The sequence below is a fragment of the Moschus berezovskii genome, chromosome 20 (assembly GCF_049115385.1).
Source record: "Moschus berezovskii isolate FMDL1 chromosome 20, NW_MosBer_1.0, whole genome shotgun sequence".
Taxonomy (NCBI): domain Eukaryota; kingdom Metazoa; phylum Chordata; class Mammalia; order Artiodactyla; family Moschidae; genus Moschus; species Moschus berezovskii.
Genome location: NC_142479.1, coordinates 26,678,019 through 26,704,510, shown reverse-complemented (window position 1 = coordinate 26,704,510; position 26,492 = coordinate 26,678,019). Strand labels below are relative to the sequence as shown.

The following is a 26,492-nucleotide window of genomic DNA, read 5'->3' as shown; positions in this document are numbered from 1 at the left end:
TTTTTAAAAAATAAAGGTTAAGCATAAATTGTTGAGTCAATAAATAGCACTGAAAAAGAAATCTCATAGTACTGTGTTTTTTTAATACTTTTTGTCTATAATTTTTTGTTTAATTGCCGTTTTAATAGATTTTACTCCATACCTGACCCTTCTCCCAGTTTTATTGTGGTATGATTGACAAATCATAACTGTATATATTTACAGTATACCCTTGTTTCTTTAAGGAGGAAATAAACCCTGGTCCTCCTTTTCTTACAAATAAAATAATTTTGTTTGAGAGAGATTTATTTATTTGTTTGATTTTGTTTGTGAGAGATTAAGTCACTAAGTCATTAAGATACCACCCTTATGGCAAAAAGCGAAGCACTAAAGAGCCTCTTGAAAGTGAAAGAGGAGAGTGAAAAAATTGGCTTAAAACTCAACATTCAGAAAACTAAGATCAATCTGGTCCCATTACTTCATGGCAAATAGATGGGGAAGCAATGAAAAAAGTGACAGACTTTATTTTTTGGGCTCCAAAATCACTGCAGATGGTGACTGCAGCCATGAAATTAAAAGATGCTTGCTCCTTGGAAGAAAAGCTATGACCAACCTAGACAGCTTATTAAAAAGCAGAGAGACTACTTTGCCAACAAAGATCCGTCTAGTCAAAAGTATGGTTTCTCCAGTAGTCATGTATGGATATGAGAGTTGGACTATAAAGAAAGCTGAGCGCCAAAGAATTGATGATTTTGAACTATGGTGTTGGTGAAGACTCTTGAGAGTCCCTTGGACTGCAAGGAGATCCAACCAGTCCATCCTAAAGGAAATCAGTCCTGAATATTCGTTGGAAGGATTGACGCTGAAGTTGAAGCTCCAATACTTTGGCCACCTGATGCAAAGAACTGACGCCTTAGAAAAGACCCTGATGCTGGGAAAGATTGAAGGCAGGAGGAGAAGGGGACGACAGAGGACGAGATGGTTGGATGGCATCACCGACTCGATGGACATGAGTTTGAGCAAGCTCTGAGAGTTAGTGATGGACAGGGAAGCCTGGCGTGCTACGGGCCATGGGGTCGCAAAGAGTCGGACACGACTGAGCGACAGCTGAACTGATCTGAAGTTGCTAAGTTAAGATTAAGGTGTTTCTCGCTTTGTTGTCTTTACTTTTGGCTGCAGTGGGTCTTTGTTGCTGTGTGTAGGCTTTCTGTAGTTGCAGCGAGTAATGGCCACTCTGTATTTACAGTACTCGGGCTTCTTGTTGCAGTGGCTTCTTTTGTTGTGGAGTACAAGCTGTAGGGCGTGCAAATCATTTCTGATTTGTGTAGATCAAGATAAGGTACTAACTTATGTCTTATACATACATAAAACGTGTATTTACTCCATCAAATCATCAAATAATAGAAGTTAAAAGTAAAACACTGCTTTCTCCTGTGCCTGTTCTTCCCTTCTAGAGGTGACATAATTTTAAGTTCCCCTGAATCTCCAGTTTTCTTGAAGAGATCGCTAGTCTTAAGCATTCTTTGTTTCCTCTGTTTGCATTGTTCATTTAGACCTTCTTGTGTCTCCTCGTAGTCCCTGGGATTCTGCTTTCAGTTGCGTGTATCTCCCTCTTCCCCTTGCCTTTTGCTTCACTTCTTTCCTCAGCTTGATGCGTGGAGGTTTGCACTTGCTTGTGAGTTCTGTCCGTTTTCTCTCAATATCTTCAGTGGCACACCCAGAAATTTATGGTTCACCTCAAAGTTATATAAAATTCACCATTATTTTCTACTTTAATGGAAATGGTTTGGTTAAAGATAAAGAGTATGGGGATCAAACACCAGAACATTTGATCCTTTCCTTACAGCTGTGAATGTTGCCTTTTTTTTTTAATCACATACCAAATTGTATATGTCTGAATGCCTTTGTTTCTGGACTTATTTTTTACGTACAGCGACTGGATATTTACTTTTGTTCCTCTGCCATACTGCTTTTTTTTTTTTGGCTACATCAGATCTTAGTTGTGACATGAAAGCTCAGTATTTGTGCACGCAGGCTTAGTTGCCCTTTGGCATGTGGGATCTTAGTTCCCCTACCAAGGATTGAACCTGCGTCCTCTACATTGGAAGGCAGATTCTTCAATCACTGGACCACCAGGGAAATACCTGCCATACTGCTTTAATGGTAGTTTTAAAAATTTTATCAAAAGCAACACGAGTGAGATGACAATTTGCTTGAAAGTTACTATCCTAGACTTAAATATTTTTGAATGTTGATGCATCATGGGAGATAGCCTTTATCTTATAATATTAAAACTAAAGGCTTAGTAAATGTATGCTTTTTATCAAGTCCTACGCTGAGCAGTTTATTTGTACTATCTAACTTGATAATTTAGCCCTTACATGCTTTATAATTTATCATGACTTACATATTTAAAATTTCCTACTTCCGGAGAAGGCAATGGCAAGCCACTCCAGTACTCTTGCCTAGAAAATCCCATGGATGGAGGAGCCTGGTAGGCTGCAGTCCGTGGGGTCGCTAAGGGTCGGACACAACTGAGCGACTTCACTTTCCCTTTTCACTTTATACATTGGAGAAGGAAATGGCAACCCACCCCAGTGTTCTTGCCTCGAGAATCCCAGGGACGGGGGAGCCTGGTGGGCTTCCGTCTATGGGGTCACAGAGTCGGACACGACTGAAGTGACTTAGCAGCAGCAGCAGCAGCAGCAGTCTTCCATTCCTTGGTGTTTACCGTTTCTAATTTTTTTTCTTTTCAAATTTCCCAACTGTTTTGCTCTTGTAATAGTGGCACAGGAATTACTAGTTGAAAATGAATTAAGATGTAATTCAAAAATGGAAAAACTACATAGAAGAATACAGAATCATCATATATATGACCTTATATACATAACTTCAAGATGCAGTTTTGTTTTTATTATATTACTTGGAATGTTTTAAATTATAATATCCTTAAAAGATTTTATTACAGAAATTTTTAGGCATGTACTAAAGTAAAATTGATTTATGAGCTCTCATGTACCCACCATCTGTCTTTAATAAATATCAACTCATTGTTGTTTCCAATTGATCTACTTCCTCTCCCTTCTCTTTCAAGGAAGTGGGTTACTATTGTATTTTAATGCATATCTCAGATATGGTCTTACTAAAGTAGTCCAGTGTATATATTTAATAAGTCCTCTAAAAAGTCCTACTGTACTCAGCAGTTCAGTTCAGTTCAATCAGTTCAGTTGTACTCAACAACTAACACTAATTCTTAATCTCATTAATTATCCAATCCATGTTCAATTTTCCGTAATTTTGTCTAAATACAGTTGCCTTGTTCAAATCAAAATCTCAAAAGAACTACACATGGAATTTGGTTAATATGTCCCTTAAGTCTTTGCTTATTTATTTGGGTTCCATTTATTGAAGGAACTAGATCGATAGACTTGTAGAATTTTCCAGAGTCTAGATTTGGCTGGTTGTATTTTAGTGATGTTTATCTCATGCCTTCATCCCCTTTAGACAGTTAAATCTAGAGGTTTGGTAATATTCGTGTTCATTGTTTTTGGTAAGGATTCCTCTTAGGTCATGCTGTATACTTCCTATTGCATCTTATCAGGAGGCATATAATGGAATTACCCATTATAGTATATAATATATGAAAAATCAGTCCTTGGATTTTAGGATCTCTCTTCTGCTACCTTCTTTTAAAAACTATGATTTATTGTTTCAATACATTAGTTTTGTCACTTGCATTCTTCCATATTCCTTTTATTAATAAAAGACTAATATATATGGTTCAGTTGTTTTATAGCTGAACCGTAGGCTCTGGAAAATTGAAATTTATCTAATTCCATAAACTTTCAGTTATATAGCCCAAAAGATGGCAAATTTTCCTTAGAGTGTTTTGAGTCACAGATCACTTTGAAAATTCAATGAAAACTGTGGACCCTCTTCCTGGAAAATATGTTTGTCTGCACAAATGAATTTTAGCAGTTTCATTTCAAGAGGTTTAAAGATGCCCTCTGTCTTGCTCATTCATGAACTGTAGATAAAGACCTCCTCCTTTGGTGTATTCTGTCATTCTTACTCTTTCCTCATACCTTGACTTATGCTTTCTTCTCATTTCTGTCATCCTGGCTATCCAAGATGATTTTTTTCACTTGAACTGACTCTTCTGTAATGGTAAAATTTGGGGTGTATCTTGAACTTCTGTACATCTCCATCAGATAACCCTGTGTCTAATACAGTATGATCAAATTAAGTGCCTCATCTTTTAATCTAGTTTAGTTGATGTACCTGGATGTTCTTTCCCGCCACCCCCACTTTTTTTTGTTAAGGTTGTGTTATTGGGAAGATATCTGACTTCTCATTATGTTCTTCATTGTAGCAATCTGCAGAGCGCTGTGTGAGCACGTTGCTTGATCTCATCCAAACCAAAGTAAATTATGTGGTCCAAGAGGCGATTGTTGTCATCAGGGACATCTTCCGCAAATACCCCAACAAGTATGTCCAAATACTTCTGCCCCTCTTCCTCAGATCATTTAGGAAATGTTTAATAAGGCACTTTGAGATTGGCTAGGTAAGAATTACTTGGTCATAATTAAATGCTTTATTAAAAATCAGAAACATGTAAGTTGGTGAGCACAGGGATTAAAATTTGATTTTTACTGTTTTATCACTTTTAGAAGAATTGAAACTCTGAATATGCATTGTCGATTGGCATATTTTTAAAGTTAACCAGGTTCTTTGGTGATGAAGTTACTATTAAATCGGATACTCATATATTCCAGGTTGTCTGGGCATAATCCATTTTATGCTTCTTACCAAGCGTAATTAATAAATGTGCCCCCTTTTCACTCTCAGAAATGTCTCAGTTTGAATAATATGGCCACCCTATTATAAAATGCAGGAAGGTGACAGTTTCACTATTCACTTTGTATGTTACCTAGTACTTTTAGAAAATTACAGAACATGTAATGATAAATTATCAGAGTTTTAGACCTTTTCTCAAGTATGGTATCTGTTTCCATTAAGATATGCAAAATCTACATTTTCACTCCACAGAAAATTTTCATGTTGAGGTCTCTTAGTTTGTGAAACATATACTTTTTCAGATTTGCTTTTGAAGGCAAGCAATTAAAGAATCTGAAAGAGTGAAATAAGCAGGTTCAAGGGGGAGGGGATATATGTATAATTAAGACTGATTTGCATTGTTGTATGGCAGAAATCACAACACTGTAATGCAGTTACCCTCCAATTAAAAAAAAGAGCAGATCATATAAGCATCCTAAGTGTCATTTTACCTTATAATCATAAGGATAGGTTGTGCTGAGGCTTCTGACTAATCTTTAAAGATCATATGAAATGAAGTGACTTACAATTAAGTTAGTTTAATGGTGGACTCAAAATTAGAAGAAATATTTTAACAAGGTAGTGGTTTTTTAAATGTTTTATATATATATTTTTTAATTCTAGAAATGGTATTTTTGCAAAAAGGATATGCTTTTACCACTCTGTCAGGAAAGAGGGGTTGGGTTTCTAAATTTCTTGATTAAGTGTGGATACCTTGTCCATGGTTTTGCTTTTAGCCTTCATTATTAAATACAGTTCTCAGTTTTGCCCTCAGTAACCATAGTCCATTTTGTTACATCAGATATGAAAGTATCATTGCCACACTGTGTGAGAACTTAGATTCACTGGATGAGCCAGACGCTCGAGCAGCTATGATTTGGATTGTGGGAGAATACGCTGAAAGAATTGACAATGCTGATGAGTTACTAGAGAGCTTCCTGGAGGGTTTTCATGATGAAAGCACCCAAGTAAGTTCTCTTCTATACCTTATGAAATAGATGTTTGGATGAGGATTTCAGCAGTTTTGTGTGTCTGAACTTATATATATATATGTATATGTAGTATGTAGTATATATATAGTGTGTATATGTTCATTTTTCTCCCAAAAGGGGTGAGCTTTTTCAGTCGTGCTAACATCTGTTGGAACAAGCCTGTTTAGCTTACATGAGTGGTTCTCAAACTTTAATGAGCTGTAGAAGCACCTGCTGCTGCTGCTAAATCACTTCAGTCGTGTCCGACTCTGTGTGACCCCATAGACGGCAGCCCACCAGGCTCCCCAGTCCCTGGGATTCTCCAGGCAAGAACACTGGAGTGGGCTGCCATTTCCTTCTCCAATGTGTGAAAGTGAAAAGTGAAAGCAAAGTCGCTCAGTCATGTCTGACTCGTAGCGACCCCATGGACTGCAGCCTACCAGGCCCCTCCATCCATGGGATTTTCCAGGCAAGAGTACTGGAGTGGCTTGCCATTGCCTTCTCTGGTAGAAGCACCTAAGCACTGGTATTTAACCCTGTTAAAGCTATAGGTTGCTGGAACCCACACTAGAGTTTCTGACTCAGTAGGCCTGAGATGGTTCATTTTTACAAGGTTCAGGGTGGTGATGCTTCTGCTGCTGCTGCTGTTCCAAAACCATGCTTTGACAACTGGCTTAGAGCGATACTGCTGTTCCACAACCATGCTTTGACAACTACTGTCTTAGAGCGATAGTTAATTATAATTTTCTGTCACCTGAAGATGATTCTCCATTACTGTTAGTAGTGGTTGTGGCTCGGTTACAGCTGGAGTTTTTGTTGGGGTGAAGGCTGGCATGTGCATTTTAAAAAGAATCTTCCTTCCCACCTTCTATCTGTCCTCTACCAAAATTGAGAGACCTTGAGAGACCTTTGAGTCAAAGGCCCAGAGAAGCAGATAAATTATTAAACCTTTTCCCCCTGGTGGTCATACTCACTGCAAATTGAAATTCATATATGTATTCTATCATAGTAATTTTAACAGGCCCTGATAAGGAATACATACAAGCCAGTAATTTCATGGTTCAACAAGCCACTCTTAATTGATTGTGATCTGGCATAATTCTATGGTCTTGGCTCTTGCCTCAGTATGATAAATGATTCTCCAATTCCCCTAAAGTTGTAACTTTCGGTGAAAGTAAATAATAAGGAATTTGGTCAGGAACCAGTTTTATTGCCATCAGCATGTTAGCATGTACTTTAAGAAATATAGATGATTATCTGAGTCAGAAACAGGCAGTTTTTGATGACAAAAATGCAATTTGGAGATAGGAGTCTAGTGAGTTTTCAGTTGATGAAAACCTTTGACTGCTATTGTTGATATTGGTGGAGTTTTCAACCTTTCTTTTAATCAAAGTCAGAAAGGCCTGGTAGTAAGTAAGTCATGTTTGGGGAAACACCACTTTGGAATTGATGGTGTGGAATAATGCATATACCTTTCACTTTATCTGTTAAATTTGCTTAGGTGCAGCTCACTCTGCTCACTGCCATAGTGAAGCTGTTTCTCAAGAAACCGTCAGAAACACAGGAGCTTGTACAGCAGGTCTTGAGTTTGGCAACACAGGTAATAAATCTGGAAAAAGAATGGAGTTGATTTGTCTTGTTTTAAATTCTTAGAAATTGTAAAACTTCTCCCAAGAAGGTTCATTTGGGGAGGTTTTGAATGTAAAGAGTACAGTCTTTGAAGTGAAAGTGAAGTTGCTCAGTCGTGTCCAACTTTTTGCGACCCCATGGACTGCAGCCTACCAGGCGCCTCCGTCCATGGGATTTTCCAGGCAAGAGTACTGGAGTGGGTTGCCATCGCCTTCGAAACAGTGCATCTTTTACATATTCTGCTGAATTAGAACTGGTTGTATGACTTTTAAATGAGTTGACTGACTTCTGTTTTAATGGTAATTCATGAAAATTGAACTTAGAATAGACTCTTTAGTGTGAATGAAGGACATGCCTTTCTGATGACATCGGGTCTCACAGTACTTCCTTCTGAGGGACTTAATTTCAGCTTTCAAATGGAAGTACCCTGTAGAGATGGTAGATGCTTTGACAAAGATCTTATGTGTGCTGTTCTGCCTTCTAGATGGGTTGCTTTCTCTTAAAGTAATTTTAAAGTGCTAAAGCTGTTCCCTTAATTATTTAATTAATTTAATTATATTTGGTCTTCGTAGGGAAGGTTCTCATTTCAGGAATGTGGCCCCAAGCTGGATACACAGAAATAAAAGTAATTACTTTTTCTAATGTGACTAGTATCATGATAATCCAGCATGATCCAGTGATGTTCTTAATTGAATCTGAGAACAGGCTGACGTTAGCAGACTGTTCAGATATTCATTTTACCATTTCCTCTTTCGTCTCTTTACAGTTGTGTATTTCAGAATTTGAAACTCTTTTATAGTACTTTGCCTAGTTCTGAGGTGTCATCTTTCTTTATATTTTTATGTTTTACTTTTTGTTCTGGTGAGCTTTATTTCATATCAAAAACAAGCACAATTGGAAGATTAGATATGGTAAATATTGTAATTAGTACAGTTGAGGTATATACCTAGTACACTCCTTGAATCGCAGTTCTGAATTGAGACCACAAATGTGAACCTAGAGTAGTTGCCAGTACCTTATCTGTTAAGTGATCAAAGCACATAATTTACTACATGTTAAATGCAAAGTTCTTTCCTCTGACAGTGTCAAATTTTAGAAATGCCAGGAATCCATTTTAAGGACAAGAAATTCGACGAATAGATAAGGCATATGAATACTTAATGGAATACTGTAAAGCAGACAGCATTACCAAATAAGTTGTTTTTAGAGTATACTACACAACTCTGAAAAAAGTACAGCCAAGAAAACAGCTAGAGTCAGAGGCTACTTTCTGACACTTGATTCAAATACAAATGTTTTACAGTTGGTGAACTCAAACATAAAGAAGGCCTGAAGCTAAAAATTAAGATAATTTTCTTATCTGATTATTGATTCATGTAAACATTATTGAGAATTATCTGCTTGATTATCTTTTAATGGAGCAGTTGACCAATAGTAGTTGAGTTAGGATATTGTAAAATTCATTTCGCAGAAAACAGAGGTGTCTTGTCCCACCCCTTGTATCTCTTGTTTTCTTCGTTTCTCCAGCAAATAATGAGCATGCTGTTTTCCCACGTCTCTAAGCTTGCACTTGACCCCATTACAGTTAGTCTGAAGAAGCATTCATATGATCCTGTGGTGCCAAGGGCAGGCCATGGCTCACCATCTGTCCATGAAAAGTGGATGGGAGGTTGTCCATCACTGATCAGGCATGTTTTGGTACTAAGGGCAGAAATTGGTCATCTTTTGAATCAAAGCAGTTAGGTTGGACACAGGAAGTCATTTTCACATTATTGTATAATAGGTCATCTACAGGGGGCTATTTTGAATAGAAATTGCCACTTCTTAATCATGTAGGGCTTATTACAGACACTGCAGGGTGACTGCCATTAAATTAGTAATGTGTTTGACTTCATCTTAGGGCCTTGAAGCTCATTTCTGCTTTTGTTACAGGCTTTGGAGCCTCTCTGCTTTGTACAAAAGAAAGAGCTTTATATAAATTCAGTTCAGTCGCTCAGTCGTGTCCGACTCTTTGTGACCCCATGAATCACAGCACGCCAGCCCTCCCTGTCCATCACCAACTCCCGGAGTTCACTCAAACTCATGTCCATCGGGTCGGTGATGCCATCCAGCCATCTCATTCTCTGTCGTCCCCTTCTCCTCCCGCCCCCAACCTTTCCCAGCATCAGAGTCTTTTCCAGTGAGTCAACTCGACGCATGAGGTGGCCAAAGTATTGGAGTTTCAGCTTTAGCATCAGTCCTTCCAATGAACACCCAGGACTGATCTCCTTTAGAATGGACTGGTTGGATCTCCTTGCAGTCCAAGGGACTCTAAAGAGTCTTCTCCAGCACCACGGTTCAAAAGCATCAATTCTTCGGCGATCAACTTTCTTCACAGTCCAACTCTCACATCCATACATGACCACTGGAAAAACCATAGCCTTGACTAGACGGCCCTTGGTTGGCAAAGTAATGTCTCTGCTTTTATTTAAATTAACCAAATCCAAAGATGTCTGGTGTTTATTCTAGATGGTAAAATAGTAAACTTGACATTAGCAATGCTTGTGTAATACTTAAGAAAACCCCCTAAACACAGATAAATTCACACTTATACAGTCTCTTAGCTTTCTCGGAAATATCATTTTCTTCAAGAATCATAGAATTTCTGTTTATTACAATGTTTCCTTTGTTATTCAAGTTTTAACTCTCCCTTGAGGGCTACATTTCAAAGCATCAGCAGTATCTGGCCCCTTGTGAAAGTTACCACAATAAGTAGAAAAGAAAGAGAATAGGTAGAGATGAGAGTGCTGGGTCATTCAGCACCTAGAATTACTCAGAAGGTAAGGGACTGTCTCAGCTCATATTGTGTGAAATCATTCCTCAGCCAAATTAAAGATGACTGTGTTTAGCTATGTGTGGAATAGTCAGAATCATCTTAACTACTGAGACTCCACTTGACATTCATACCCATTGGAAATAGAGACATTTTTTGCAATTTATTTGTAAGAGCTCTTCAGAGAGTTGTTAACTTTTATGAATCTTTCTTTGCCTGAAGCAGAATAATTTCCATAATAATCAAGGCAGTGATTATTAATATTATCTATATTGAGCATTCTAACTTTCCTAGTCTAGACCCATGACCACCCATTTGTATCTCTGTTAAGATGGAGTCAGAGCAGTTCTCCAAAAAGACTTTTGGCCTTGGTCCTTTTCAGTCACCTCTGAATGGATAAGGCTAGTTTCATAATCAAGCGAGTGTCCTTGGTAGATTTCATTGTGTTCACAAGTTCTGAATCCTGTCTTCATCTCCATTTTCTCTTAAGTCCTCTGTGTTTGTATTTTAACAGGCAGCACGGGAGAGAACCTGTATTTTAGGTTCTTGTCAGAGTTCGGATTCACTCTTGTTAATTTACCTGAGAGATTAAGTGTTAGGGAGAATTTCCTGTGTTCTTACAGATGTTGGAATGTACCACTGAATCAAGCCAAATTAGTAGAGAGCTGGGGATCTAACAAGGATTTGACCCTTATTAGAATTGTTTTTACTGAATTACATTGGTATCATCATCCTGTAGTAAAGGTTGTATATCAGAAACTATCCTGTTTGGGTTTTTTATCAAAGTAATTATTTATTTAATCATATATTTTCTTCTCTTGGAGACCCTGTAAAAAAATCCTAACCAGTCTTGGGTTCTCTTATGCATAAGTATGTAGTTAACTGCCCCTCTGAATGGCTTATCTGACTAGCTTTCTTTCCCATATCAGATGTTTGAAACCTCTGTCCATGGGATTCTCTAGGTAAGAATACTGGAGCGGGTTGTCATTTCCTTCTCCAAGGGATCTTCCTGACCTAGGGATCAAACTCGTGTCTCTTGTGTCCCCTGCATTGGCAAGTGGATTCTTTACCACTGCGCCTCTATCTTCTTAGTAGACTTAATCCTGTTCTTTATCTATGCCGAGGATTCAGGAAAGTATGTGTGAAATTTTTGTGCTTCTACTTTTAAGTAAAATGGTGGTATAATTAGAAATACTATTGATTATGAAAAAAGAACAACCCTTGAATTCATGCCTTTAATAAGATCTCTTTTTCACTTTGATGATTTTAAAGGAAATATAAAGAATACACAGAGAAGTGTGCAAACTTTAGTAATTAATCACCCTTTTTAGTACATAGAAAGAAGTCTTCATCTTGGTATTTCCATCTGTGAGCTAGAAACTGCCATCATCAAAACCACTTGTACTTCTTGTTGAAAATAAAAATTCCTTGACCCCGCCTTCTGACATAATGAATCAGAAACTCCGGTTTAGCCCTGGAATCTGCACTTTAAATGGCTTTCTTGGTGTGTTAAAATGTTGACTCATGATATAGTTTTAGGAATTGCTGTTTTAGAGCTTGCCTGGTAAAAATTGTTTTGGAAACTCTCAAATTTTGGGCAATACATTATTTTCTTGAGATCCTCACAAGGGCCTATCGGAGTAGCAGTAGAGTAGATCCCAAACAAAATTTTCTGAGTCGCCAAACACATAATGGCACTGTAAAATCATTAAAGGTTCTGTTTTTTTGTCATTAGCCTTGACTGGGCCTGATTTATCATGGCTTCCATTTGAACAGTGAGGCAGTGAAGGCCGGCTGATAGTAGGCCTATCAGATCAGCCCTCAGGATAGTGGAGGTACTTGTCCACTCTTAACTTCCAGTCATGAAAAACTTGTACTCATTTTCTCATTTCTCATAGGACTAAATTTTTAAATCATTGTTAAGATTTATAGCATGTACCCCCTTTAATCCATTGATTCTATCTCTAGAAATTATCCTATTGTAGTGTTTTGAATTTGTGGGGGGACTCAAGCTTTTTTCATAGAAGTATGTATTTTGTGAATTTCCACAGGAATTTTTTTTTTTTTGCTATTTGGTTAAATATGTAGCTGATATGAGAAAAATAATTTGAAGTAAAAAAATTTTACTTTGATTATATTATTAAACTGTGTTGTATAGTTTAATACATTTAACAACTTACTAGACAAAATTTTCCCAGTTAAGTGATGTGTAGTATTCATTTTCACTGTGTAATAAAAAGCATAACTAGTACAGATTTTAAATGACGTGCTTTGGGGACTGAGTATACAGATTAAAACTTTTAATTATCAATAAAAGCTGGGATGGGGATTGCTTTCCTGATGTGATACTCAGAGAAACTTGTATTCTACTCTTTAAAAAAAATCAACTTATGTTTTATAATATTCAAGTTTTGTTTCCAAATGAAAATCTAAGGAGATTTCAGTCAACTATTTATAAACACTTTCTCAGGAGCAAACTTCCTGCTTCAACATGCAGCAAAACAAATGCATCTAATTTGGGTATGGTCAGTTTCTTTTTTTTAATGGCATTTCAAATACTACAAATAGTTTGATATAAGTAAAGAGTGTATATGTATATTTCTTTTAGAATAATGCAACCTGTGAATATCCTAAAGATTAACTTGAGATAAAATTTACCATTTTTATGCTGTATTAGCTTGTATCTCAGTTTCTTGTGTTCTTTTTTGTTTTTAACCAGCAATCCATTTTGAGTGCAAATAGATGGGGAAACAGTGGAAACAATGTCAGACTTTATTTTTTGGGCTGCAAAATCACTGCGGATGCTGATTGCAGCCATGAAATTAAAAGACGCTTACTCCTTGGAAGGAAAGTTATGATTAACCTAGATAGCATATTAAAAAGCAGAGACATTACTTTGCCAACCAAGGTCTGTCTAGTCAAGGCTATGGTTTTTCTCGTGGTCATGTATGGATGTGAGAGTTGGACTGTGAAGAAAGCTGATCACCGAAGAATTGATGCTTTTGAACTGTGGTGCTGGAGAAGACTCTTGAGAATCCCTTGGACTGCAAGGAGATCCAACCAGTCCATTCTAGAGGAGATCAATCCTGGGTGTTCATTGGAAGGACTGATGCTAAAGCTGAAACTCCAATACTTTGGCCACCTCATGCGTCGAGTTGACTCACTGGAAAAGACTCTGATGCTGGGAAGGATTGGGGGCTGGAGGAGAAGGGGACGACAGAGAATGAGATGGCTGGATGGCATCACCGACCCGATGGACATGAGTTTGAGTGAACTCCGGGAGTTGGTGATGGACAGGGAGGCCTGGCGTGCTGTGATTCATGGGGTCGCAAGGAGTCAGACATGACTGAGTGACTGAACTGAACTGAAAACAACATATGATTAAGAAAATCTATGAAAAGCAATGTGGGTCACTTTTGGTATTGAGCTGAATGGCAAGTGCCTTAAGAGGCTAAATTATGAACCAATTCATCTGCTTATGTACAGACTCATGGGAAAACCCTGGCCTACTTTAAAGAAGTACTTTTGTATGTGTGTTTTAGATACAGAAATTGAAATGGGACTGATTGTTGCCTTTAACATAATACCACTGAAACAATTAATGGGTAGATGAATGCCACCATATAGACAGACTCTCGGACGTAGATATCAGGATATTTACTGCCTCTTTGAATAGTATAAAGGAGGGAGAAAGAGGCAGCAATCTAAATGTTCGTCAGTAGGACACTAGTAAATAATGATGCCTTGCTGTGTATACAGTGGAAAATGACAGCTGTGTGCGCCACTCTGGAAAGCAGCATGAGGAGGAGTATAGGATGAAACTGGTTTTGTGTAAAATGAATATATGTGTGTGTGTGAGCTCATAGTGCACTATTCACTTGGATGGGTACTGGGGGGTGGGGGAGTTAAGGTAGGGGAGGGCTGGGTGATTGGGGGAGACTTATTTTTATATTACTCATTTCTAAATTGTGATGTGGTATTGATAATAAATTTTCCTTAGCCACAATCATGTATAAAATTACTTTTACCACCACACAAAGAAATGAGGACACTAAATTCGTCACCCTTTTTAGAAGCACTTAGTTTTATATGCTCTCTTAAACAGTTTTTTTTTATTATTTAGATAAGAGCACCTCTCATATTTTAATAAATAATTAATGTTCTTTGAGCTCTTTGAAGTCAGACACCATGTGTTGTCTCTATTGCCAGGGCTTAGGCAGTGTCTCCATGGGAGATACTTAATATTTGAATAAAGAAAGAAGGTATGGGTGAAATATATGTAAGATGTGTTTCATGAATAATTCTGCTAATTTTTATAGCAGTTAAAAACATTTTTATGTCCTAAGGCCATTTGAAGCAATTAAATTTTCTTGGGTTAAACTTTATTGTCTTCTTCCCAACTTCCTTTCTGAATTTGGGTCTTAGAACTAACCTCAATTTATATTTAAATTCTTTGAAACATTAGAGATTTCAGAATTATGAGTATATTAACAACATATTTAGTCTAAATATCTTCTAACAGCCAACCCTGCATAAATTGCTACAGCATTACCTTGATAATAAATCAGCAGTTTGAGTTTCTATATGGAAAAGAGTTAAATTTAAACGTTCTTGTGTTTGCCTTTTCATTAGGATTCTGATAATCCTGACCTTCGAGACCGGGGCTATATTTATTGGCGCCTTCTCTCAACTGATCCTGTCACAGCTAAAGAAGTAGTCTTGTCTGAAAAGCCACTGATTTCTGAGGAGACAGATCTTATTGAGCCAACTCTACTGGATGAGTTAATCTGCCACATTGGTTCTTTGGCCTCAGTGTACCATAAGCCGCCCAATGCTTTTGTGGAAGGAAGTCATGGAATCCATCGCAAACACTTGCCAATACATCATGGGAGGTAAGCAGGTAAACTTGGTTTGATTGAGAAGTGATTCTTTGTATAGATGAAGTTGGTCTTCCTTAAGCTTTGCTATGCATTTGGCAGACCTGTTCTGCTGACTTGGGGGCTTCATCTGAATTCTAGTGACTCCACACATATAATGGATAAAAGAAATTTTTGAGTTCTAATCTCAGGGTTGGTAAGATTATGCCTTTAGAAAATTGTGGTAAAAGCTTTCTGAATGGATAAAGTTTGAAAGTTGCTTAAGACTCCAAAAGATGAGGCTGGAAATTTTCCCATAGTTGAGAACTTGGTAAAAAACATATACAGGCAGAACACTGCGATAAAGGGAGTCACAAATTTTTTTGTTGTTATTTCTGAGTGCATACAAAAGTTACATCTGCTATATAGTATAGTCTATTAAATGTGCAGTAGTATTATGTCTAAAAAAAAGTCTTGGTTGCTGTCAGTCGCTAAGTCGTGTCCGACTCTTTGTGACCCTGTGGACTGCAGCACGCTGGGTTTCCCTGTCCTTCACTGTCTCTTGGAGTTTGTGCAAACTCATGTCCATTGAATCAATGGTGCCATCCAGCCATCTCATTCTCTGTCACCCCCTTCTCTTCCTGCCCTCAGTCTTCTCCACCATCAGGGTCTTTTCCAGTGAGTTGACTTTTTGCGTCAGGTGGCCAAAGTACTAGAGCTTCAGCTTCAGCAGCAGTCCTTCCAGTGAATATTCAGGGTTGATTTCCTTTAGGATTGACTGGTTTGATCTTGCAGTCCAAGGGATTCTCAAGTCTTCATCAGCACCATAGTTCGAAAGCATCAATTCTTCAGCGATCAGCCTGCTTTATGGTCCAGCTCACTTATCCACATATGACTACTGGAAAAGCCATAGTATTGACTATATGGACCTTTGTTGTCAAAGTGATGTCTCTGCTTTTCAGTACGCTATTTAGCTTTGTCTTAGCTTTCCTTCCAAGGAGCAAGCATCTTTTAATTTCATGGCTGCAGTCATGTGGATCACAGTCCACAGTAATTTTGGAGCCCAAGAAGATAAAATCTGCCACTGTTTCCATTTAATCCCCATCTATTTGCCATGAAGTGATGGAACCAGATGCCATGATCTTAGTTTTTTGAATGTTGAGTTTTAAGCCAGCTCTTGCACCTTCTTCAAGCAAGAGGCCTTTAGTTCCTTTTCACTTTCTGCCATTAGAGTGGTGTCATCGGCATATCTGAGGTTGTTGATATTTCTCCTGACAATCTTGATTCCAGCTTGTGCTTCATCCAGTCTGGCGTTTCACATGATGTACTCTGCATATAAGTGAAATAAGCAGGTTGACAATAAACAGCCTTGACGTACTCCTTTCCCAATCTGGAACCAGTCTGTTGTTCCATGTTCAGTTCTACCTGTTGCTTCTTGACCCACATACAGGTTTCTCAGGAGGCCAGTAAGGTGGTCTGGTATTCTCATCTCTCTTAAGACTCTTCCACAGTTTAATGTGTTCCACGTAGTCAAAGACTTTTACGTGTAGTCAGTGAAGCAGAAGTAGATATTTTTCTAGAATTCCCTTGCTTTCTCTATGATCCAGTGATATTGGCAATCTGATCTCTGGTTGCTCTGCCTTTTCTAAATCCAGTTTGTACATCTGGAAGTTCTTACTTCACTGAGGCTAAAGGCTAGCTTGAAGGATTTTGAGCATAACCTTACAAGCATGAGAAATGAGCGCAATTGTGCCATAGTTTGAACATTCTTTGGCACTGCCCTTCTTTGAGACTGGAAGGAAAACTAACCTTTTCCAGTCCTGTGGCCATGGCTGAGTTTTCCAAATTTGCTGACATTTTGAGTGCAGTTCTTTAATAGCATCATCTTTTAGGATTTTAAATAGCACAACTGAGTTACCACTGATATATTACAAAACTTTACAGTTTATACCATGTTTTCATTTGGAGCTTCACTGGGAGCTCAGCTGGTAAAGAAACTGCCGGCAACGCAAGAAACCCTGGTTTGATTCCTGGGTCAGGAAGATCTCCTGGAGAAGGGATAGGCTACCCACTCCAGTATTCTTGGGTTTCCTTGGTGGCTCAGCTAGTAAAGAATCCACCTGCAATGTAGGAGACCTGAGTTCGATCCTTGGGTTGGGAAGGTCCCCTGAAGAAGGGAAAGGCTACACACTCCAGTATTCTGGCCTGGAGAAATACATGAACTGTATAGTCCATGGGTGGCAAAGAGTTGGACAGGACTAAGCGACTTTCACTCACTTCATTTGAGCCTTCCTAAAATAGAGTGCTTTGTTTTGTTATCATTTTATTGGTGAGGAAACTTTGCCTCAGAGAGGTGGTCACTTGCCCAAGACAATGCACGCAACTAGTTAATAGTGGAGCCAAAGCTTGTTCCTCGTCATCTTACTCTAATCGCTCCATTCTTACCACAAAACCCCCAGTGTTACTCTGCTTATTTCACTGGAAGTGTGTGCATGAATTTCTTCCCGGGTTTACTTCTGTAACTCTGACTGCCAATTCCTTGGCTTTAGCTGTCTGTTGAACTTCCCTATTTGTTTTTCTTCCTTGAAACTTAACAGAATTGAAGGCAACATATAATTTTCCCTGTTATCCCTCCAGATTTCTCTTATAAGGAGCATCACTGGTCTTTTGCTTCTTTGTTTTTGTTTTTTTTTCTGAGTTTGATTCTTCATTCTTCTTTGTTCAAGCATTGTCAAAACCTAACTAGGAAGAGGGGATGAATGTAAATATACAGCTGATTCATTCTGCCTGTACAGCAGAAACTAAACATTGTAAAGCAACTTTACGCCAATAAAAAATAATTTAAAAAAACTATGTAGGGTTTTTAGAGAAAGCATTTGTTTATTAATAGGATTTTTACAGAATATTTTTTGTTTTTAAAAAATTATTTTATGTCTTAGAAAACACACAGATAGAATGTTAAAACATAATCAACACTCAGTTTCAACAGTCATCAGTATTTTGCCAATTTTATTTCATTTATCACCCCCACAATTTTTTTAGGGAACTTGAGTATTTTAAATTTCAGACCTCATATCACTTCATTCATAAGTACTTTAATTGGTATCTCTAAAAAGTAAGTAGTTTAAAAAAAAATCATATTATGAAGCCAAAGTTAGGAATAATTCCTTACTAATCAAAACTGAACTTCTTTCAGATTTTTTCAGTTGCCATTCTCTATTCTGTTTTATTAAAGTTTATCTAAAATTGGTTTTACTCTTTGTATAAATGTTTAGAATACTTCACAGTGAAGCCAACTGAGCTGGAAATTTTCTTTTGAGATTTTTCTTTTTCACTTGGTAAGATTTAGGGGACGTGAAGACAAGGAATATACAACTCTGAAAACAGGTCTGGAACGTTACTGTAGCAGGTGTGTGTATAGTGGACTGAAGTTGGGAAAGTGGACATGAAGATGAGCTAAGAGTAATCAATTTAACTGCTGCTGCCACCATACTGTAAAAAAGGGAATAGTGAGTTCTAAGAAATGGTAAAAGGACTAGTTCTTTCTTAAAACTCACTATTCCCTTTTTAAACAATTACTTCATGTCCATTCTCCCAACTGCAGTCCACTATACACACAGCTGCTAGAATAATGTTCTCTAAATGTTATTTTTAGTGTTGTTCAACAAATAAAAGTGATTCAGCATTGCCTATCGTATAAAAATTAACTCTCCAGACCTGTTTTCAGAGTTGTATTTTTCTTGTCTTCATTTCCCCTAAATCTTACAGTGTCTGCTCCTGCCAATATAATTTTTTCACTGGCCCTAAAAGTCAAATTGTTTATTTCTATGCCTTTGCACAAACTATCCCTTCGTTTTTGGAAGGTCTCTCCCTGGTAGTTCCTTATAACTATGCTATTCTTAAAAATCTAGCCCTAAAACCATCCTCAGAAGCTTTTGGGAATCATCCCCACCTACTTCTCATCTAGTCTGTCATTGTGCAGACACACAATACTCATTTCTGCTGTTCCACAGTGAATGTGCTTTTCACTTGTTTTGTAATACTGGTTTTGGGGTTGGTTGGTTCGAGTGTAAGTTATTTGAAGACAGGAAATATATTTCTCCCTTACTTTTTTTGGATGTTTCTCCAGAGTCCTCATTACAGTGTTCCCTTATAGAGTAGGTGCTCAATTAAATTGATTGATGAGGTTGTTGTATATATAGTATAATATAAAATTGATTGAAGAGGTTATATTGTATAAGAGCATATGACATTGGCTCATTGCCTTGTTACCAAGTCTCTGCTAAAACTGACTTTTCTCTGTTCCCCTCTTTCTGTTTGTACCTTGCAGCACTGATGCAGGTGACAGCCCTGTTGGCACCACCACTGCTACCAACCTGGAGCAGCCTCAGGTTATTCCTTCTCAAGGTGACCTTCTGGGGGATCTTTTAAACCTTGACCTTGGTCCCCCAGTCAATGTGCCACAAGTATCTTCCATGCAGATGGGAGCAGTGGATCTCTTGGGAGGAGGACTAGATAGTCTGGTAAGCATCTTTCTTCTTTCTTTTAGTTCTTTTAAATTCTTTTAGTTTTTAAATTTTGGGAACTATTTTTAATTCTTGATATGCTGAAGAACGTTAAATCTTTCACCTTTTTAGAACTAGATGACAAGCAGAGCAATGTCCTTTGATAAAGGACAGGATTCTGTGTCTCTAGAGAATTAAATGATACTTTATGGGTAGTATTTGCATGTGTACAGGATTATTTTGTTGTCTTGCCTTTAAATAGAACTTTTGGTGTTTAACCAACCTAGTTGCCTTTCCAGAGCTTATTATTGTTCCTGCTGCTTAACTCTGGATAGCCGCTGTAATTTCCCTTTTGACCTGAACATCATTTAAATGATCTCATAGTGATCATCCTACTTTGAGGCTTTCAAGCTTTTGCCTTTTTTTATTTCAATATTTTATTGGCTTATACCTTATCTGATTCTGAAAGATTCTGAGGCAGACATTTGAGCCATTTGTGGTTTTTTTTTTTTTTAATGTGTCTTTCTTACAGCTGGAAAGTACTTCTTGATTTGCTTTTATTTCCTCTTCTCCATCCACATCTCCCACTCCACACTGTCATACTTCCAATTTAATTAGCTTCCAGGATTCTAATACTAAAAGGTTCCAAAGTCCAAAGTGTCTGTGAATATGTGCCAATTAGTTACTTTTGCTGTGCAGGATACATAAGAAATATTAAGGATGACCTTCCATCTGGGTAGAGAGGCCAGAGAAATAAGAGGTCTTATCACATGGCTCCCTGCAAATTAGATACTTAATTGTGGTGGAATTAGAGAAGCTTTTTTAGCAGGACACTTGCAAGTAAGATGTTTGTCAACCTGATGACTCTATATATGCCCAACAAACTGATTTATTTTCCGCATTAGAAATTGAAAGGCAGTGCCTTAGATACAAAAATATTATGTCCTCAGAGATTATATAAACAGAACAACCTTCCTTTCTGCATCATATACTGGCATTTTCTCTTCTACTTTATGAACAGCATTATTATGTCTGGGATTTATACCAGCCACTACAGGTACATTAACTTTTGACTGACAGAGAGTCTAAGGAGATAGGGTTACCATCATATCTCTGTGGATGATACAGTTTACTAGTGGAAAGCACTGCTTCCAGGGTCTGTATACTGACAAAGCTCTGGACTGTAGCTAATGGTGACACAGATGAGCATTCCTTTTGTCTTTCTTGGGAATATAAGCATTGTTTTTCATATTCAGATCTCTTTAATGAACAGAGTTGACTGAATGGCTTCCTCATGTGATATCCTGCATTGCTCTGTAGCCTCCTTTCTAGACTCAGGAGACTGACAAATGAATATTGAAATATTCATGCAAACTCCCAGAAATCCCTTCTAAACATTGAAACAGCTCTTCGTATTCTGTTGACGTATGAGCTGCAAGTTAAATGTTAAATCCTTCTCACGTTTATGCCTTAACAACCCTGCTTATTTCTCTAGAAGTTTACAACATGGTGAATTAAATTTGAAGGATAGAGGGGAGAAAGAGGCTCTGTATTTCGATGATGCCTGGCCCAGGATTCTGTCCTCTTGTTTTTTGACCCACTTTAGCATGGAAGGAAAGAGAATATTATTTCCGTTTGGCTTGGTATCTTAACTCTTTTTATCTTAGCTCTTGCTGGTCCTTAACACCAGTGAGTTTTTCCTTATATTTTATGCAGCCAATCCAGTCATCTGTTAGAATTCTGGAAAGTTTACATCGGGAAGAAAATTGATTATAACTTTCTTAGATTATAGTAGACTAAGTCACATGTGGGCTTTTTCTTGTTTGTTTTGGAAAGGATATTCTCTTTGGGGCAGAGAATAAACTGTTTTTATAATTGAATGTCTAAATATTATATAGGGGTTGCTGTGTAAGCCCAGTAATTTTCCTGTAACTCTAAATTTTAGCTTATTCTGACTTTGAGATTTAAAATGGCATACTTGGTGTTATAGCCCCAGAAAGTGTTTACATGTGGGTTTCTTCAGCTTATTCTGCAATACAAATATATCCCAGAAATCAGAATGAGGAGGAAAAGCCCTTCTTTTTGCTTTGGATCTGTCTGCAGTTAAATATATATTCACTCAAAGAACCAAGATTCCTTTTAAGAGAACATCACAAGGAAGAGACCTAAATCTGGTTGTGTGAAAGACGAGTTTCTGTGGCAGCAGTAGTCTGTGCCATTTTTAAAAAGCTTTTATTGTTCTTGCGTAAATTATCTAATTTAAAGACGAAAATAGTTCTCAGGGTTTTTACTTAATCTGTACAGACAGTGCTGTTTCTTGAATGAATCCTTACCTTTTAACAGTGCTCCTCAAATTAACGTGTACATACATCAAATGGAGATCTTGAACAAGACAGTTGTTGTTGGTCTGGGGTATGACCTAGGAGTCTTCATTTCTAACAGACATCCATGTCTTCGGACTACATTTTGCATCATAAAGACATGGAACATCTGTAATCACTGTGAACCACTTCGCTTTGGTGTTGGAATAGCTATTGATAAACCTCTGTGCCTTTTTCTCTGACTTCAGTAGTAAACCCATTCCTGGAAAGATGGCTCCTGCTCTGCCTCACATTGAGGGAGGACATGAAACTCTTGAAGTTATTTTGTTAAAAGTCTGTCTTTTATTCTCTAGGAAGAAGAATGTTGCTGGGTATGGTAGAATTTGACCCAGGTCCCCATTTAAAATGTAGCCTGGATCAGAGTTATTAATATGTGATTGTCCGGCAAGCAGCACTCAGGTTACGTCGTCAGTGTTCATCTCAGAAAGGCTCTCCACAAGGTTTCTGCTTGCTTTTATCATTGGTTTCTAACAGAACCTTACCCATAGAGGTCAGTGGTGTGCTGCTCATGAAGCGTAGCAGCTACTTACCTTTTATTCCAAGCTTTGTGTTCTCAACTCTAGCTGCATAATTGGTATTTAAAAAATACATATACTGGCAGTGTTTGTACCTAGCTCTAAAACAATTAAACAGAGTTTCTGAGAGATAGGACCCTGTTGTTGCTCAGTCGTGTCTAACTCTTTGCGACCCCATGGACTGCAGCACATCAGGCTTCCCTGTCCTTGAGCATCTCCCGGAACTTGCTCAAACTCATGTCCATTGAGTCAGTGATACCATCCAACCATCTCGTCCTCTGTTGTCCACTTCTCTTCGATGTTGGTTTTGTTTTTTTTTAATATCCAGGTTGTTTTAATTTTGCAGCCAAGACTGAGAATATTAAGCCAAGTGAAGTTCCAGATGAAGTTAGGTAGAGAGTTTAAAAATTGGTCTTTAAGCCAAGACAATGATTTCCACAGAATTATATTCTGGTGAGTCTTGGCACCTCCTCCAGAACAGTCCTCTCTGAATTTACCTTTGTTCTGTCCCTCCCCACCTTACCCCTTACCCCCAACTCCAGGACATTTTCTTGCTGTGATTTTCTGTTAGGTGATCCAGCCTATCAGAAATTGGCCAAAGGTTGAATTTGACCAATTTAGATTTAGTTGCTCATTCCCAGGGTTCTTTTACCCTTGCTCAGGGTTCTTTTACCCTTGCTTATGGTCCATAATTGGAGACTGAAAATTGTCTTGTATTTTAGATGATCTATCCATTTTCTGTTCCTCTTAAAACTTGAAATTCACTAGAGGATTATTCTTCCATTTTCATATCTTGGTGAACCTCCCATTAGATTTTATTTGCCCTCTTTCATCATCACACTTACAGAATTTTGAGATTTAGTGAATTGTGACTTTTCTAGAGCTGTCATTCAAGAAATACTTGTCAATCCATTCATTCATTATTATTATTATTTATTACAACCTACCTGAAGGCTCCAGCCTTCGTCCATCAATAATAGTGACTCATATAACAGCTGCTATTCTTAAACCGGAGAAGGCAATGGCACCCCACTCCAGTACTCTTGCCTGGAAAATCCTATGGATGGAGGAGCCTGGTGGGCTGCAGTCCATGGGGTCGCTAAGAGTCGGACACGATTGAGCAACTTCACTTTCACTTTTCACTTTCATGCATTGGAGAAGGAAATGGCAACCCACTCCAATGTTCTTGCCTGGAGAATCCCAGGGACGGGGGAGCCTGGTGGGCTGCCGTCTATGGGGTCGCACAGAGTAGGACATGACTGAAGTGACTTAGCATCAGCAGCAGCAGCATTTTTAAACCAGAGTGAGATAGGTATGTAGCTGTGACTTTAAAAATAAAAAAAACACACACGTCACACCATTCCTCCCAAGTGATTCTTAACATGGTGTTTTTTTGTTGTTATTTGGTTTGTTTTCTTGGGTGTTTTTTTGTTTGTTTTTGTTTGTTTTCTTTAGAGGTAGGTCTTTGGAAACGATTGAGTTTCCCTGGTAGCTCAGCTGGTAAAGAATCCTCCTGCAATGCAGGAGACCTGGGGTCAATCCCTGTGTTGGGAAGATCCCCTGGAGAAGGGGAAGGCTACCTACTCCAGTATTCTGGTCTGGAGAATTTCATGAACTGTATAGTCCATGGGGTTGCATAGAGTTGGACACAACTGAGCGACTTTCACTTCACTTTACCTTTGAAAATCATTGGTGTAGACAGAGCTTCAGATTTTTTTAAATGTTTCTATATCACTGGACTTAAATGAAAATGGATTTCTGATATACTCTTCACTTTCTTCCTTAGTTTTTTCTTGTCCTTTAGCGTATTCTCTTTTGCTTAAAACATAGTTTCCTTCTGTTAGTATAAACTTAACTGTCTGCTTGATGTGGAATGAATTTCAGTTAATGAAACTTATGAGGTTGATCTGTTCTATGTGTAGAGCAGTGTAGTATACTATTTCAATGTTATTGGAGTTTTTGCTTCTTTGTTTTAGAAGCTGTATGGGTGTCTTTTGATGCCCCAGCTACCAAATCTAAGAAACTGCTCATCCTGGGTAGTGTGGCTTTTCTGACAGTGCAGACCCTTCTGGTTCGGTGTAGTATGGGAGATGACCCAGCACCCATGTGTGTAAACCTTGCATACACGTTATATAGATACAACATTTGCTGGTGAGTGTGATACCCACTAAGGAGCACTGAAGTGATAATTGAATCTTGATTATTTGTTTCCATTATTTTCAGACTATCAGCAGAGGCCTTGGCTAAATTGTGGCCTTCTTTTCATCCAAGGTGCTGTGTGTTACTCTGTTTAGAAAAATGGTGCTATTGTATATCAAGAATGGAAAAGAAACATCATCCAGAGTGCCCTTTCTCTATGCTGACAGAGGGTTTCCTGCCAGAGAAATGTGCTCGCAGTGTGCCCAGCTAGAACAGAGTAGGAGAGAGGAGAAACTGCCTTTTCCAGACTCCAGTGTATGTTTTTCAGAACATCCTACCTGTTTCTTACAGGAATTTACCTTTCAGATATTTTAACTGATGCATGATTATAGTAATGATTTTGAGGTTTCTTTAGCCCATGGGAAATCCATGCTACATCTTCATCTCTCTTCCTCTGGAAAAGATTTTGCTGTGATTTAAGAACTTAAGTTTCAGAGTTGGAAGTGTTGTGGATAGAGCTTTGTGAATTGTAGCCCAGTTTTGCCTGGTAAATTCTTAAGTGGCTTTTTGTAACCACTGTCTCTTTCATCAGTGCATAGGTTTCGTGAAGGCTGGCCTCAGGCGTTTGGGGAATAATTACCAAATACCAAGTGCCAATCTCTGTGCTAGAACTTTTATAATTTCTAATCCTCAAAATAAGCCTGCAAGGTAATTGGTACTGGGTCTCATTTGACAGATAACTGAAGGACACATAGCTCGCAAGTCTCAGGATTTTGAACCCAGGACTTTTTCAGAACTTTAAAGTTTATACACACCTTCAGTGTCCTGTGGTTCCTGCCGTTTGTTATTGTCATCTTCCGTAATAGAGTTCAGTCTCACTTAACTTTGATCCTTCTCAAACTGGAGTACACAGCAGAGCATAGGGTACATCTGAAGCTGCAGGATAAACCTGGTTCCTCATCTTGCAGTGTTAAGTATTACTCTATGGCAAGCAACATAAACACACCGTATTAAGGCTTAGAATGTAAAATTGTATGAATGTTTTAAGATAAAACACAAGACTTGCTTGCCCTAGGCCTTTCCATGATATACCTCCTGCTGCTGCTGCTAAGTCGCGTCAGTCGTGTCCAACTCCTAGCTACCGCGTCCATGGGATTTGGTGCCCTCTGGTCCCATCACTTCATGGGAAATAGATGGGGAAACAGTGGAAACAGTGTCAGACTTTTTTTGGGGGCTGCAAAATCACTGCGGATGCTGATTGCAGCCAGGAAATTAAAAGACACTCACTCCTTGGAAGGAAAGTTATGATTAACCTAGATAGCATATTAAAAAGCAGAGACATTACTTTGCCAACAGAGATCCGTCTAGTCAAGGCTATGGTTTTTCCAGTGGTCATGTATGGATGTGAGAGTTGGACTGTGAAGAAAGCTGAGCGCCGAAGACTTGATGCTTTTGAACTGTGGTGCTGGAGAAGACTCTTGAGAGTCCCTTGGACTGCAAGGAGATCCAACCAGTCCACTCTAAAGGAGATCAGTCCTGGGTGTTCATTGGAAGGACTGATGCTAAAGCTGAAACTCCAATACTTTGGCCACCTCATGCGACTAGTTGACTCACTGAAAAAGACTCTGATGCTGGGAGGGATTGGGGGCGGGAGGAGACGGGGTCAACAGAGAATGAGATGGCTGGATGGCATCACCGACTCGATGGACATGAGTTTGAGTGAACTCCGGGAGTTGGTGATGGACAGAGGCCTGGCGTGCTGTGATTCATGGTGTCGCAAAGAGTCGGACATGACTGAGCGACTGAACTGAACTGATGTGAATTTGAGCCAGCTTACCACTGGGAGGCACTTGAAAGTTTGAGAAAGAC

At 38.4% G+C, this 26,492-nt stretch overlaps 1 protein-coding gene across 3 annotated transcripts in view; it reads left to right on the top strand.

Annotated features, from left to right (window-relative positions):
* AP2B1 (adaptor related protein complex 2 subunit beta 1) overlaps nucleotides 1-26,492 on the top strand; it is a 112,631-nt gene that overhangs the window by 36,391 nt on the left and 49,748 nt on the right. For all 3 annotated transcript variants that reach the window (XM_055400919.2, XM_055400902.2, XM_055400909.2), the window contains exons 10-14: nucleotides 4,352-4,467; nucleotides 5,618-5,783; nucleotides 7,288-7,386; nucleotides 14,860-15,119; nucleotides 19,414-19,606. In XM_055400919.2, the coding sequence (XP_055256894.1) occupies nucleotides 4,352-4,467; nucleotides 5,618-5,783; nucleotides 7,288-7,386; nucleotides 14,860-15,119; nucleotides 19,414-19,606 (834 nt within the window). The remainder of the gene's footprint in view (nucleotides 1-4,351; nucleotides 4,468-5,617; nucleotides 5,784-7,287; nucleotides 7,387-14,859; nucleotides 15,120-19,413; nucleotides 19,607-26,492) is intronic.